We start from the raw sequence: 15,979 nt of genomic DNA on the forward strand, positions 1-15,979 counted from the left end.
CTGTGCTTCAATATAATGACAAATAAGCTGACCACCAACCATTGAATACAATAAGTCTGAGAAAAAGAAGTGAATGAGAGAGTCATTGAGTCACCAAAAGCGTAAGCTTATAGAATAGTTATGATGACATTCCTTGATAGTTAATTGTAGTTAACAATAAAAATGTGCACGGCAAAGAGAATGCTTGGAAAGAAAACAAATAAACGAGAGTAACGGGTGTCCAATAAAATTAAAGAGCTTTTACTTTCCAATTGTCCCAAAATATGGTACGAATGAAGTCAAAATCGATCCAAAACGTCTTTTGTATTTTTCATATAATTGTTTTTTTCATATCCCATTTAAATTACAGCACTTCTTACAATATATATAACCAACTGGGTTTTACTTGTCGCTCCAGCGAGCTCGCTCGAAGGCCAAGCACAAGTCTCCTGGCCCTTGGCATCAACATCAAAGCAATAATTTGCTTAGCAAAGATATTAAGATTTATAATATGCAAGATGCTTGAGAGATGTACGCACTACTTTTTCTACAGTTTAAGATTTTTACGCAGTTGCTGTTGCTGTTCATTTTATTTATTTATTTTTTTTTTTTGTAATCTCGGGGCCTCTGTCCAGCCAGCCTGATTGTCAACCAGTTCAGTTGGGAGTGTCCAAAGTGTGTGGGCTCCTTCAAAGTATCGCCTGGAGCGCTGGCTCGTGGCTGTTTCTCAAAACAAAATTAGAGGCAAAGGCAACAGCAACAGCAGCAGCAACAATAACAACAGAAAAACAGAGAAAAATTGTAATGCAAATTTAATTAGGTTTTAAGTGCTTCAGCGACGTCTAAGACGACCAAGTTGTTTGTTGTTGCTGCTATTGTTGTTGTTGTTGTTGTTGTTGTTGTTGCTGCTGCTGCTGCCGTTGTTGTTTCTTGTCAAATATTTACTTTGAAAGCGGCGCAAAATAATCAAAAAGGTTGCCCACCAACGTCTCTGCGTGCCCCCGCGTCCAACAAAAGGCAAAGGTGGTAATGAATTTTTTCGCGCTGTGTTTTAAAACAGTTTAAAGTTATTACGACCTGGGCTACGTGGGCGGGTAAATTGATTTGGCTAAGAAAAGTTTAAAGCGCAGCCCAGAATGCAAACAACAGTGAATGTGTTTGCCAAACGTGGCGTATACATAATATACGCAACTAACTTTTGCTAAAAAGTCAAAGCTAATTTGCGTTCTGGACCCGCATCAAAAGTTGCCCCCAATTTCAATATCGAAAATGCCAGCGATTCGCAATGCATAAAACCCAAATTGGTTTATTGTCTGTGAGGCGCGCAAAAAAGTTTTGTCAATGAAAGTTTTTAGCGTCCATGCAATATGCAAATATTTGCGCAACTTTATTAAAATTCATTTTTGTCATTCATTGTCAGGCATACGAATGCGCTGTGTATGTGTGCGAGTGTGTGTGTGTTAGTGTGTGCCTACATGTGTGTTGATCTAAAAACTCTTGACAATAGTTTTGCCAAGTTGTTACTTTCATGGCGGGCGCGCAAAGCATGCCAAGAATTTTATGCTAAGCGGCAATAATTGCAAATTCCAGTGCAACCGCACACACACCACACACACACACCGCACACACACACACACACACAACTTGTCGAAAACTTTGGCGTTGTCTAACTGTCTACAAATCGCAGAGCTTTGCCGAAATCTTTGCCAAAATGTTTGCCCATAGACATTTTTGCAGCCAAAACTTTGAAGCGCACATAAGTATGCAATAGTTTTTTTCCCGGCATGCGCCCACATTGCATGCGGTCGGTGGGCGTGTTGCACACATCGTAATCCGCCACGCAAATGGGCAGGGCCTGTGGCAGGGCCTGTGCGCGGCGTTGGCTAAAAAATTAAAATTGTCGAATCATTGATTTAATGAACATGATAGCCCGCTGAGTGTGCAATTTTTTGCTGTGCAGCCACAAAAAACTGAATAATTAAAACAAGTCGAATTTCAGTTGAAAGTGTTTGCGACAGCGCGATACTCTGTTTCCAAAAGCAAACACCAGCAGAAGAGCGGCCTCTTGGGCAAGCTACAATTGAAACTATATGAAGAGCATTTGCTTTGACACTGTATCAGAACGTTTTACATTTTTGTGCTTAAAATGACGCTATAAAAACTTGCACTTAAAGCTATTTTACCAGAACCAATATACTCCCTTTTCGCTGCGGCTAACAGCGTATATTGAAACACAGTTTTAATTGGCGGGCTAAACGGCTTTTATAAATGCTTCAATTTATACATGTAATCAGGAAATTAAGCAGCTGACTGGAAGCTAAGCTCTCAATTCACATTATTATACCCCAGCTGGCATTTTTATAATTTTGTCACGCATCATAGAGAGAATTATATTTATGAAGTATATACATTTATTCTTAATCAGAATTGACAGCGGCGTCAAAATAGCCAATTCTAGGCAAAACAGTCTATTTAACCTATTGTTGCAGGTAATTAATGTTTCTGTGTAGACTTGATAGAAGAATTTATGATATAGGTATACCCATGATCGGTCGAAACTTAAGAGCTTGTGTTGCTTTTAAGTTGTCTCAAATCCGTCTACCATAACATATGGTTTCTATAAGGACAATCTGTAGGTAATAGCCGGAAATCTGTTGGATACAGGTACATTTTGCCATATGTCTATAAGGATATTAAGGCTTCTCTGCGCTTCTAACATACATCTGCTAAATACTAGGGTCAATCGATCGGAAATAAAGCTGTGGGATAGAAGTACTTTTTTGCCATATGTCTATAAGGATATTAAGGCTACATCTGCCAAATATTTAAAAAAAATTGAACAACTTTATCTCCGACATTCTTTAGAAACAATCCTCCGGAAATTAAGTTTTTGGTATTAAAACACTTTTGGGTGTCGCAGTATATTATTATATTGGACAACTGCAATATGTGAGCAGCGTATTTTTTTACCGTTAGCAGCCCGAGGATAAGAACGCTTTCTTGTTATCATTACGCAGCCATTTAAGGTGCAATTGCACGCCCAGTTGCATGGAGCCCGGAGCAGGCGTTCGGTTGACAGACGCTCGCTCAGCTGGTGGATCGAGAATCCAGCGGAAACGCAGCTTATGCAAGCCATGTGCTGCCGTCAGTCCTTCCGCCTGTCCTGTCAGCGACCATAACTAACAGTTCACTGCACACACACGGTGGAGTCTGTAGTTCCCGTAGTTCGTACTGAGGCAGACGGCAACTTCAACTTGCAATTTGGACGTGACCAAAAAAGGATTGCCGTAGGTGTCAATTGTTTGTTGGTGTGCGCGCACACACACACACACACACACATATGTGTGAATTTATCGGTTGACATGACAATGCGGCTGCAAAATGCTTGCGTCGAACTGCACTTCAATATGCCACCGGCGACGGTCTGCGGACTGCTGCGGACTTTTGTACTAACAGTCTCTCTGTATCTGACTCCTAACTCTTTGCTCTTCGATCCCATGTGTACGAAACTACCATTAGGTTGCATGGCAGCTCTGGGCAAGCTCTCTCACACTTTATGCCCTGCTGCTGGTTCTGCTGCCAGCGCACTTGTTCAATTGTTTCGAGGGTTGCCCAAGCAATATTCCACCCAGCAAATAAATTTAATATTTACAAAATTTCTTATTGACGATCGAAAATCCAATATACAAGATCAGCGCATTTTTGTCAGCTAATGTGACGTCACATTGAGCTATTGAGTGTCTGCCGAGGTGGCAAGGCCTAACTGGCAAGAAGAAGAACAGCAGTAACTAAAATCGCGGGCTGACGGAAAAAAGCGCGCTGACAATAAGAAATAAGATAATAAGCATACTATTCCATAGAAGTTACCAAGCACAAGCAATCCCGAAAGTACGTTTTTAATAGTGTCAATTGAAACAATTACAAAGTGCGTGCATAAATTAATTAAAGCAAAGCAATTTTTACTCACTTTGGTGTTTGGCTCGTGGCTTGTGAAATTCGAATTAGATGTCGTAAGTATTTGCAGATAATATATAACATATTTGTACACTAACAATTGCTTATGCAAATGAAATGGTTATAGGATACCATAATTAACCGGCCACAATTACATATTTATACACTTTTTATAGGTTTTTGTAAGTTCGGTACACAATACTTCACACACGCACTTGTTGCTTAAAAAAAAACTATCAGTGTGACCGTATATCGATAAATGCATTTGGACAATATTAAGAGCAACCAGATTAGTTGTGGCTAAACAGTATAGCCAGATCGTTGAAAATAATACTAAATAATTGGTTCTTAACTAGCAGCAAACTTTATTAAACAGATTTATAGAAGATAGAATTGTCGTGCAGCTATCTATTTCAAGCAAACCTCGCACGTGCCTTGGCTTTGGCAACAGAACTGGCCGCACTGGCGCCGACCTCTCTAATGTGACCTCAACGTAAAATAATTGCTGACCAAAGTGCACTCAAATGCAGACTCATGGCCACACGTGATGACCAATGCACTTCAGGTCAAATGTTCTCAAATGTGCAAGGGACCAACCACCCACCTGGTTACACCCCTCCCCCCTCCCCGCCCACCACACACACGCAGAGCGAAACGTGTGTGAATGGGAGTATTGTTAGACAGCCGCAAGGTCTCGTTGCACGGCTCGTTATTCTTACTTTTTCGGTCAGCTTAGTTGAAGACAAGTCGCTGTAATTGATGTAATTTCTGGGCAAAGGTGCAAGACGGGCATCAAACTACACACACACACACACACACACACACAGATTTCGAACCTTTGTGCATGGTGTGCAACATTTGAGAACCGAACCCCGGAGAACACAAAAGTCACTAGCTGACAGCTCACATATCAGACGCGCTCCAAGGACCAAAGAGCGTGTGAGGTCAGGCGCCATTTGAGACTCGCTTCCTCTCTCGATGATTTTGCGGTTGAGTATTTGAGCTGTTGGCTGTATTAGATATGAGCGCGTGTCGGGTTTTTTTTTTATTTTTGCAAAACGAATCACGAAAATTCCACGCGAAAATGTGAAAATTTGTAGCAAGATTTTTATTCAGCAGCCAATGGGCTACAATTTGGTGTTTCATCAAATTAAATTATTAAAGCCCAAGATTTGACATTTACGAAGAAAACTTGTATATAGAACCTTCCTTTAAAAGAAAAATATTGAGACGATATTTTTAGATTTTTAATTATCTTCAGTTTTTAAAAATTTTTTTTTTTTATTTCTTTTTTAATGTTTTCTAGTATCTATTAACTATGGTTCTTATGTCTTTTATGTCATATTCCTCACTCTTCGTTTTTGTGCCTAGACACGCAAACAAATTAATTCGGTTCGTGCTTATTCGTGTCCCGTAAGAAAATACGTCACGCGCCCAACTCTAGTCTGTCGGAGGCATTAGGTATTTAAGTGTCAGGGCCATAAACAACTTGGCTTTAAGGCCAGCTACTTGAGCTGTTTAAGAATCGATTGATACGACAATAAGACAAATCAATAAACCCCCAGAATAAAACCTACCAACATGAAGGTCAATTATAATGTAAGCAACGGGCATGTTTGTTTGTTTTTTTTTTTTTGTTGGCCTGTGCCAGTTACTTTTGCATTTTTATATTTATGTCGACTCTTTTTTTGTTGTTTTTTATTGGCGTATTTGCTGTATTTAACGTGTGTTTACGTTTGTTTTCTTTTTTATGGGCTGACGAGTCGCTTCAGTTTGAGGCGCCACCGATATGACAGTCGGGCCGTTGTCTTCTTGGCCTGGCTTATTATTTATTAGGCCGCAATTCAAATTGAATTTGTTGATCCTTGACTGGCAGCCTTCAACTGTGCACACAAGTATCGACATTTTCGTCTAATTGGGCGCACGTGAGATAACAGCTACAACAAACTGTGGCAACAACTGTTCCCAAGAAGTTGCTACTAATTGTAGCTTATGCAAAATTTATAAGCTGCAAATGTACTTGGCTAATTACTTAGAGTGAGTTGGCTAAAAATGGGTTAACACTTGCTAACGGCTGTCGCTGTGTTGTTGTTTTTTTTTTTTTCTTTTAATTTGTTGTTTTAGTTGCTTGGCGCAAGCATCTGCTGCTTAGCCGCCGGCTAAGTTTCTCTATTCTACTATCCGCGCAGCCCTCGCTCTTGCTGTATGTACTTCAATCTAAAGGCGAAAATTGAACAAAGGACTTTGTTTGTTTTCAACTAAATTAGTGCAAATAGTGCACACACAACACATACACACAACACACACATACTCTGCCACGCCCACACACTAGTCAGGCGCGTCAAACGCCCAAACCTGACGCAGCGGCAGCGACTTTACCTTGTGCCACTTAGAGGCAACAACAGCGACACGGCTGGCTTGCCTGGCACAAACACACACACACACACTCACACACACACACACACACACACACCCAACTAGACACAATGCATGTGTGTGTTTGTTGTATGGCATTGTCTGGCGCATTGTTGGGCTGCGATTTGGGCGCTCAAAAGTATGCTATGCGAGTCATTACCTTTCATCTCAATTATACAAACACGCACACAGAGCTAAAACGAGCGAGATAGAAAGAGAAAGACAGGGAGAGAGAGAGAGAGAGTGGAAGACATGAGGAGACAGCGCTCGCGCAAGACTTTCGAAGCAGCTGAGTACAGTAAAAACTGCCTTAAGTGAACAGCCAAAGTACCAAAAATACCTTGCTTAAATGTCGAATGGCAGCACAGTAAAAGGAGTTAATGCTGGATGTGGTACTGTTATATTGAAATACAAAAAAGTTTTACATATTTGACTTTAATATCAATTTTCGACCGTTCAATCCTTTGGCTGAAATGTTATAGCTCGATCCAATCTCCGATATATAAACTGACTGCAACAGAAAAAAGGAGCTGCTTTGGTTTTCATGAAGAACCCTTTAAAACCGAGAGACTAGTTTGCATAGCAGCAAAAGAGCAGGCAGATTGACAGACTGATCGACTCGACTGTTGATACGGATCAAGATTAAATATACTTTATGGCTTTGCATAATGCGTTGCACATTTAATGTAGGCAAGGAATAAAATATTGGTACTAAGTAAATTTGTCTAGTTTAAATAGGGCTGCGCGCAAGTTGTGCGTTGATAGAGCTTTCACTGTATGCATATGCATGCATATTTATTTTGAAGAAAATTCGTACACCCAAGACAATGACAGCGGCAACAAGAAGAAGAAGAATGAAAAGCAAAAGAAGAAGCAGCACTGACGCAATGCCTCGTTTATGCCACACGTGACCTGCTTTGCCGTTGGCCAGGGTCGGCGACAGTGCCTGCCATATAGTCGCACACTATTTTTACAAGTGTCTACAGTTAAGCGAACGCACACACGCACACACGCACACACACACACACACATGCACACTTTGGTTGTGCCCATGCGAAAATTACCATGCTCAGAGGACGCAGCGTTCTTGTCGTTGCGGCCGTGGCGTGAAACGAGTAAAACAACTTTGGCGCGCTTGGCAGCAACAAAGGGAGGCAGATGTAGAAGCAGCAGCAGAGGCAGCAACAGAGGCAGCAGCAGAGGCAGCGGCAGCAGCAACTCGAAAGTGGAACGTGAAAGTGGCAAGCAGGCGGTGAGGCGCAACTATCCTAGCGCAGCGCAGCCAAGCAAGCCAAGTTAAGAAGCTGACGTAGCCATAGCATTGGATTTCATTATGCGCATTTTCTACCACTTTTTCCAACGCACTCCCGTTAGCCCGTTGCATACTTTTAGACGCTCGCTCGCATTGCTCTCGAGCTTTTGCCGCCCTGAGTCCCGGGCTCGCTTTTGCGCAGACACACTGAAATGCAATTTGCATAAGTTTCACAGCTTCTTTCGCTTATATAAAGACAACTTATATAAATATAAATACTATGTGCATAACCCATCTGGCTCCGCTGCGTGTGTTTTTATACCCTCAACCTATTCAAAACGTGTAAAAAGGGTATCATGTTTGTGTGCACCAGTATGTAACAAGCAGAGGGGCACGCTTCAGAACCCTTGTATGCGTATCTCAGCATTAAGCGCCGAGTCGATCCATCCGTATATGTCTGTCGATCTCAAGAATTTTAAGATCTAGAAACTTGAAATTATAGACGTGGCACGTGCTGATCCAGCCTGCTTCAAATCTAATTTAACTTCACCTAATTCCATGATATCGATTGAAACTCGGATATGCATCTTTTTTGGTTAGCATATCTCGAAGCTCATGAGAGCTATAGACTTCAAATTCTAAAGAAGGTATTTCTACAGGTATACTCTGGTATTTACGCGTATTTCGATACGATATTTATGTGCTGAAAATTTCATACGAATCGGACCATAAGCACCGAAATTACTCAAGAACGGATTACTCATAGAACTATCGGAAGAAGAAGCACAACAGAAGCTGGACAGCAATCGGCGTGCGTGACTGTGCGTGTGATTGTATTTGTTTGCTTGGGTGTGTGTGTGTCTCTTTGTGTATGCATGAAAGGAAGCTAGAAAGATTGTAAAGGCAACTCGACGTTCAATGCAGGGTATCTCTCAGTCGGACACTCGCGATTAGAGCACTTCGACTTATTCCCCGTTCTGTGTGTGTGTGTGTGTGTGCGCGCGCTTGTGTGTTAAGTATGTGTTGCCGAGCTGTTGGTAGTTTGCATGCAACACAAAAAAACACACAACAACAGCAAAACCAACAACAACACGGCTGCCACGGACACGCGAACAAATGAAATTTGTATCCGCCTCATCCTGTGCTACTTATAAAAATAGAAAAAGAGAGAAAATTAAAAAAAAAAAAAAAAGTGAAATGACATTGTGTAATAGAAAACTTATGTGCCAGCACCGAAAGAGCACTGCAGCAAAAAGCAAATATCAGATACTAAAACTGAAAGGCTCTCCTAGCATCTAGTTTGCAATAACTTTTAATACAGCGCATTTAATAAGATCACAGCAACTATCTCAAAGTCAACGCATATTAAATATCGCTGCTTTCATAAAATTCCGGCAAATTGAAACCAAACGACAGTCTATAAAGAGAGAAGACAGTTGGTTTTGAGCAAAAAGTTGATAAATACATTTTTTTTTTACCTATTTTTTACTATGTTAACTAATTATAATTTTTGGCACGGCTTGTACACTTAAGGACGTCTTCCAAATTTTTTATTTTGATGAATTTTAATCCAAAAATATTTGATATCTAATTTATAAAGAAATCATATTAAAAACGGATAGAATTTATTTTATGTGTCCCTATATAGGCACAAGTCAAAATTTCCACTCCGATAACTCGGTCAAATCCCATTCGATTTTCAGGAGGTTTGGCTCTTTGTTAACGGTCTGGCCAAATATCCCAACGGTCTCCAAATATCCCATATATAGTTTATTATATGATTTGTTTTCGCCTACTTTTATAGCCATACCAAGCTAACAATTTGAATATTGTTTATTTATTTCTTTAATGGACGTGATATATATTTAAAAAAAATTTGCTTAATTTGAGCCAAAAATTGTTAATTAATTAATTTTCAATGCAGAATCAAAGCGCTATAAATCATGTCCGCAGGCAAGAAAATCTCTTTAGTTTTAGAAAAGTTAAATATCTTGGATAATGAACGTTATTTATCAAAATATAAAACAAAGAAATAATAAAACTGAAAGATGACAGACAGCATAGCAATAAATTTCTTTCCCAAGATCTAGCAAATAAAATCATATAATTTTAAAACTCCAATAGTTATAGATATCCACAGCCAACCACATTAGTATTACGCAGGTGTAATTATTGCAACAAATTGCTGCATAATGCTCGTAAATATTTAATGCAAACATTGTGGCAGGTCAGCCAGGTCCATTTAATTGCACATATTTCAGTGTATAGTAAAATATATTTTGATGTATTATAAATATTTAAGATAAACAAGGCAACAATTAAGCTTGGCCAATTAAACCTGTGTGCGTGTGTAAATAACTATTAACCAGACACACACACACGCATAGAGACAGCTGTAAACTAGGACACATTTGTCAAGTCTGTCAACTGTTGCCGCCGCTGAGACTAATCCATGCCAATGACCCCACAAGCAGCTGGGCACCTAAGCCGCAGCACGCTCCACTTGGCCAAAATCCAAGCGCTGCCAGTTGGTTGGCTTGTGGTCTGCCAGCAGCAGCAGGGGGTAGACGTAGTGTGGCAGGGAGGGAGGTCTGCTTGCAACGATTGGCGCCCGCTATCTGCGATGTGCGCCTCACGGGCAAATCACTCATTACACACTCATGCCTGGGCGCACAGCGCGACGGCTGAGTCTGAGCCTGCGGCTGGGAGCTGGCGGCTGGCGGCTGGAGGAGCTGCGGATGGTGGAGGCGGCAGCGTCACAAATTATGTCAATTTGCTGATGCCGCTGCCGTCAAGAGACGCAGCGCGCTGCCTAGACAGTGCGGCAATGTGTGTGTGCGTGTGTGTGTGTCTATGTGTGTGCGTGTGTGTGTTGGTCTGCTCGTTGGGAGTTTGACATCTTACATGGGAATAACAAACGCATCGAAAATTGCTACAATGTTTTGCGACATTCCAAATACACACCAACACACACACACACATTGTACAAATGTCACACATACTCATACATGTATATATGTATACATATATATTTATATATATGTATATGTCTGCCCTCTGCTGTCGTCGTCATTTGCAAATTTTTGTAGTGTGCCATAAATTATACGACTGGGAATTGCTTTTCTATAAAACGTGCGCATATTAAATAAATGTCAAAAATTTTACCATTGCCTCCCACACAAAAACACACACACACACTGGCACACACACACAGGCGCACACACACGCACACCTACACGTACGCGACACAAAGCCGAGTGCAAACTGAAATTATGCGTGAGGAATTTGCTGCTGGCGGGTGTCCCAAAAATTAAATTACGCGTAACATCATTGCGGATCCCCTTTTTGGGTATTAATGAGCTTTGCGCCGTTTGATGGATCTCTGAGTTTGTGAGCGTGTGCGTGTGCGTGTGTATGTGTGCGTGGGCTGTTGCCTTTGCCCCAGCAGCTGCCAGGTGTACTGTCTAGCGTTAACTGTGCCTTAAATCGCTGTCAATCATCAATCAGCTCGGAATTGACAAACGCTTAAACGGCTACATTCAATATATTAAATCAATGAAATTGTATCTCAAATTAATATATCGCTTAATACGTAGCTCCTTTTTGAAGATATATGGCTGCCGCATAGAAAAACGGAATTAACTGGATAAAAAAAAATTTACAACTTTGTGCGTAGGATAAACTATTACTCAATAGTTTCTTAGATATTATAAAAAAAAATTAATTAAAGAAATAGTGTGTAAAAGGTAATAGAGATAAGATTAGTATTATGATGGATAGTATTTAATTGGAAAGGCTATCTCCTATATAAAATGTTAGGACTTGGGAGACTTAATTCCCGTGTGCGGTATTTGCCTTGCCTTAAGCCTTGACCCACTGAGCACAAAAATTAGGGCTCGTTATCCAGAGAATGTGGAAAACACAAGTATTTGAGGAAACTAAAAACTGAAGTTTATTAAATTAATAATACTTTTATTCCAAATTTTGATTAGCATGATTAAAGATCATTTTTGAAGATAGTTGAGATCTCAACAAACTTATAATGTAAAAGATATAAGCAGATATTCGAAAAGGAATCAAGAACTATCGTAACATTTTCTTATTTTAAGATTTAAAGAATCAGTAGACACCTTTCCTTTAAGATCTAGAGACTTGGACGCCTACTAGCCACATTTGTTAGCAAACATTCGAAATCAAAGAAAGTTAGAATACCTCTGAGTCTGTCAATATTCTTTTTATTTTCTGTTATCTTCCAATTAAGCTTTAGATAACAAATGCCACTTCCTGCAGCTATCGCGCTGCAATTGTATATATATAATATTCATATATCGAATAGGCAATTGCAGTCTGCAATGTCTGCGGTCAGACAAAGCTCATTGGGCCATCAAGCAATCACCTCAGGCAGTTGAAATACAGCGCCTTAACCACTGTCATTTGCTGGGATTGGCTTTAGAGTTTGCCAGCCCCACCAGTTCCCGGCTGTGCCCTAGGCGTATATCTCTTTGCACTGACATCAATTGGCAGTTTAAATGCAAAAGATGAGGCCGCCATGAAATCGCAGCTAGACAGGCGGATGGACGACAGCTAGGACTAGATATAAAACCGGGAGCAGAGCTCATTGACGGCAATGCCGTTGCCATCGTCATCATTCCATTGTAGTTGTTGTCGTTGTAATATCCTGTAAGTTGAAAATGGGTCAAAAGGGTATAAAGAAACAGGCCGAAGCCGGGGTCTTTGGGCCCGATCTAACCATGTTTGCTGTTCTGTCTCTGATCTAGAGATGAAAAATCGATCAAATTAGAAATATAAACTCTCTTATTTTAAGCATATCTCGAAGCTTACTCAAAATGTGTGTCTTGTATAGTATATACAGATCCAGAATATTGCATCCGTATGAAAATCTCGTCCTGTTTTTCACAAGATTGTTAATACTCTTTTTTTGTGGTAAGGTCTTCAGCTTTGATATTTACATACTTCTAGATACCATAGTTGGGCTTTTCGCATAGAGTGGGTCCCAGGCGGGAAGAAGAGGCGCAATCGCAGCGTTTTTGAATATGTAACGCCAGCTTCGCGATTTATCCAGGGTATCTCCTAGTCGAGCATTCTCATCCAGTTGTTGTTCTTGTTGGCGATTTCATCGTAGTTGTCGTTGTCGTTGTCGTCAATTTAGCATTAATATTCCCACTCACGTACTTGGTTGTGATTATGCGACTACGACGATGGCTACGATTGCGGTTAGGGTCAGGGTGTGGCGGGCTTTTCGAATTGAAGTTGGAGACGGGCTGGTGAGGACCTGGCGGGGTTGGACTTGTCGTGCGGCTGGGTTTCGTTTTTTGGTTTTGCTTTGCGTGCCATTGGCGTGACAGTTAAAAGGCAGCGTTTTGTTGACATTTGTTGATGTTTAAGAAATCGACGAAGGAGTCAGGTAATTGCAGCTACAACAAAAACAACAACAGACAATTTAATATTGTGTTAATGACTTTGTCAATAGTTATCGTGTTGTAGCATTTAAAACTAAACTTGGATTGCTGCCTGCATTTGCACGCGCTTCGCTTATAATTGACTTTTGGTCTAATCCTACTCCTTTTCTCTCTTTGCAGTTAGCACTGTGGCTGTGGAGGCCGTGCTGGGACGCACCGCATCCTTGCCGTGTGACATTGAGCCGGAGGCAAAGGACGACCGTGTCTATATGGTACTCTGGTTCCGTGAGACCGCTGGCAAACCACTTTACAGGTAAGTGCAGACACAAATGACGATTTATTCCGGCTTTTAACTGCAAAATATATATGGGTGGAGCTTCCTGTTTCAGAAGTTACAAGCAGACAATATCCTGTGCATTTAAAAAAAAAATATGACTTGTAATAATATAGTATTATATACTCACCCTTCTATGCGATTTTCATAAATTTCAGCAATAGCTAGAGAGTAAGAATTTAAATGAGAAAAAAGCAAAGCAAGTGTTGATTGCGCCTCTTCTTAGCTCTATTTTGCACACAATTCCTATGTCCTACAGTTTTCTTTTACTCTAACACTTACTCCCTCTCTCGCTCTCTTTGCGATTTTCACAAATTCAAGCTATGCTTTTAAATTTTTTTTTTTTTTGTTTGAGGCAGAATAAGAGGGTCAAAACAAGACAAGTGTTAATTTCATCTCTTCCTCACTAATTTTTCACTTAATCCTTCTGTCCTTCTTCTGCATTACCTACAACCACGCTCCCTCCGTAAATCGCTTTCTGTTTTTTTATTATCTGCAAACGCCTTTCTTTGCGATTCTCATAAATTCAAGTAATGCTTGCACATTTCAATGTTTTTCAGTAAGCGACTGAGTTAGATAGGAAGAGACCAACCAATTGTATAGACTATTATTAATTCAATTTCGTCCCACATGCACAGTTGGCTTCTAATTTTAAAGTCTGTATATGTCTGTCAGGTGTGTGCGTGTGCGAGTGTGTGTGTGTGTAATGTTGTTGTGTGAGTTAAACCTTTAACAAGTTGCGCCTTCGAGTGACAGTCACTTAAAGTAAGGGCTAGCATTTGATTTATGTTTAGGAACTGGGCAAATGTTCTGCACGTGATGAGAAATGGCGCCAGTTCATAATTTTCAAATAATTTATTATTTTAATAACATCATCAATATCAACTCAACTGGAGTCGATTTTACCGGAGAGCAAACTGATGTGCCTAGTGGGTCACAAAAAAAAAAACAAAAGCAAAAGCAAAGGCGAAGGCGAAGGCGAGGCCAAAACGCTGCGACATGGACTCATATATTAGCCGCAGGGCCAAAAGGACATCAATGGCAGCCCAGGCCAGCAAAATAATAGCAGCCAAAGTGAAAACTGTTTTGGCGGCAACTTTGATTATTACAGAGAGGGATATGCCCGGGGCGAGGCGAGCTGAGCTGAGGTGTGCTGCTGCTGCTGTTATTTATAGAGCGGGCGAACGCTGGGAGCGTGTGCTTAGGTTTAATATGTTGCACATTATAAGCAGACATCGATATCCTTTAGCCTTGTCAATTTTGCTTACATGTGTGCTTCCTTCTCCAATATGTTGCCACAGCGCACAGCGTGGGCATTCGTCAGGGGCAACGGGGGCGGGGCGAGGGCTCCATAACAAGGGACAGGGACTATGAACGCACGTGTATATCAAGGACAAGCGCGCGAGCTGTTGCTGCCTGCTGCTCCTCCAGCTGCTGCTCCCTCCATGTTGTTGTTGCCGCTTCGTGCACTCAATTGGAAGCAATAAATTTTCAATGCGGGGCACAGACAATGCGCAAAAGAGCCAAACAATGTCACAACCCAAGAGAAAAAGAGAGAGAGAGAGAGAGGGGAAGTCTTGAAGTGGGAGAAAAATGTTTGCCAAAAACTAGGAAAATGTCGAAAACAATAATGTCGCCAAAAATTTCCGACTTTATAACCAAAATATCCGAAAGTGATTCGAATTCGATTTCCCATGCTTGGGAAAGGACAACAACAACAGGCAAATAAATAAAAGACAGTAAACAAGCAACAGCAACAGCAGCGACAACAACAAGGCTAAGCCACGGCGTGGGCCAGAGAGAGGGGGCGTGACAGGGCTACAAGTTGGGTTTCTTTTTTTGGCATAAAATTGCCAGCGCTGCGTGAAATCGAAGGCAACTCAAGTTAAAAAGAAACGAAAGCCAAGAGCTGAGAGCAAGAAGATGCCAAAATTGAAAGGCAGCAGGCGGGCCTGTATATGTGAGTGTCCTCTATGTGTGTGTGTGTGTGTGTGTGTGTGTGTGTCCTGTGTGTGTCTGTGCACGTGTGTGTGCTTTCCGTTTGCCACATTTTGTAAGGATGTCACAGCTTGCAGTCCGGAACCAAGCCAGAGCCTTACCTAGAGCCCTGTCTAGGGTGCTCTGCATTTGACAGCTTCACACCAAAGGCAACAACAACAACAACAACAACAACGACAGCGACAAGGCCGAAAGGCAAAAATATTAAAAATTATAATGTTAAAATTTGCTTTGTTGTCTGGACCAGGCTGAGCTGAGGATTTTTAGGGTTAGCTACGTTTTATGATTCGCTTCTGCTTTTATTTTGCCTTTTTTTTTTATGGTCCGCACCTTTGCTGGGATTTGTTTTGACCCTTGAAATGCGATTTCCATCAGATTGTTTTTCATATTCACAGACATATACTATATATGTATACATATATATATATAAATTCAACTGTTATGGATTTGGTTTGTGTTTTTGAGCTTCGGCATTCGATAAGAGGTCAAGCCGAGCATTATTAAAATTAACATTTGGCATTTTAGTGGGCGTGACTGGGCAGGCTGTAACAGGCATTTAGTTGCCGCATGTCATGCTCCATATTGCAAGTCATCAATGCGGGGGTGGGTAAGGAGAAGGGGAAAGGG

The 15,979-nt window shown here is 41.0% G+C and overlaps 1 protein-coding gene across 1 annotated transcript in view; it reads left to right on the forward strand.

Moving 5' to 3' along the window:
- Positions 1–15,979, forward strand: part of side-III (sidestep III) — a 107,940-nt gene that overhangs the window by 53,510 nt on the left and 38,451 nt on the right. Inside the window, 1 exon segment of the mRNA XM_032439087.2 lies at positions 13,201–13,333. Within this exon segment, the coding sequence (XP_032294978.1) occupies positions 13,201–13,333 (133 nt within the window).

Source organism: Drosophila virilis, chromosome 2, assembly GCF_030788295.1.
Source record: "Drosophila virilis strain 15010-1051.87 chromosome 2, Dvir_AGI_RSII-ME, whole genome shotgun sequence".
NCBI lineage: Eukaryota > Metazoa > Arthropoda > Insecta > Diptera > Drosophilidae > Drosophila > Drosophila virilis.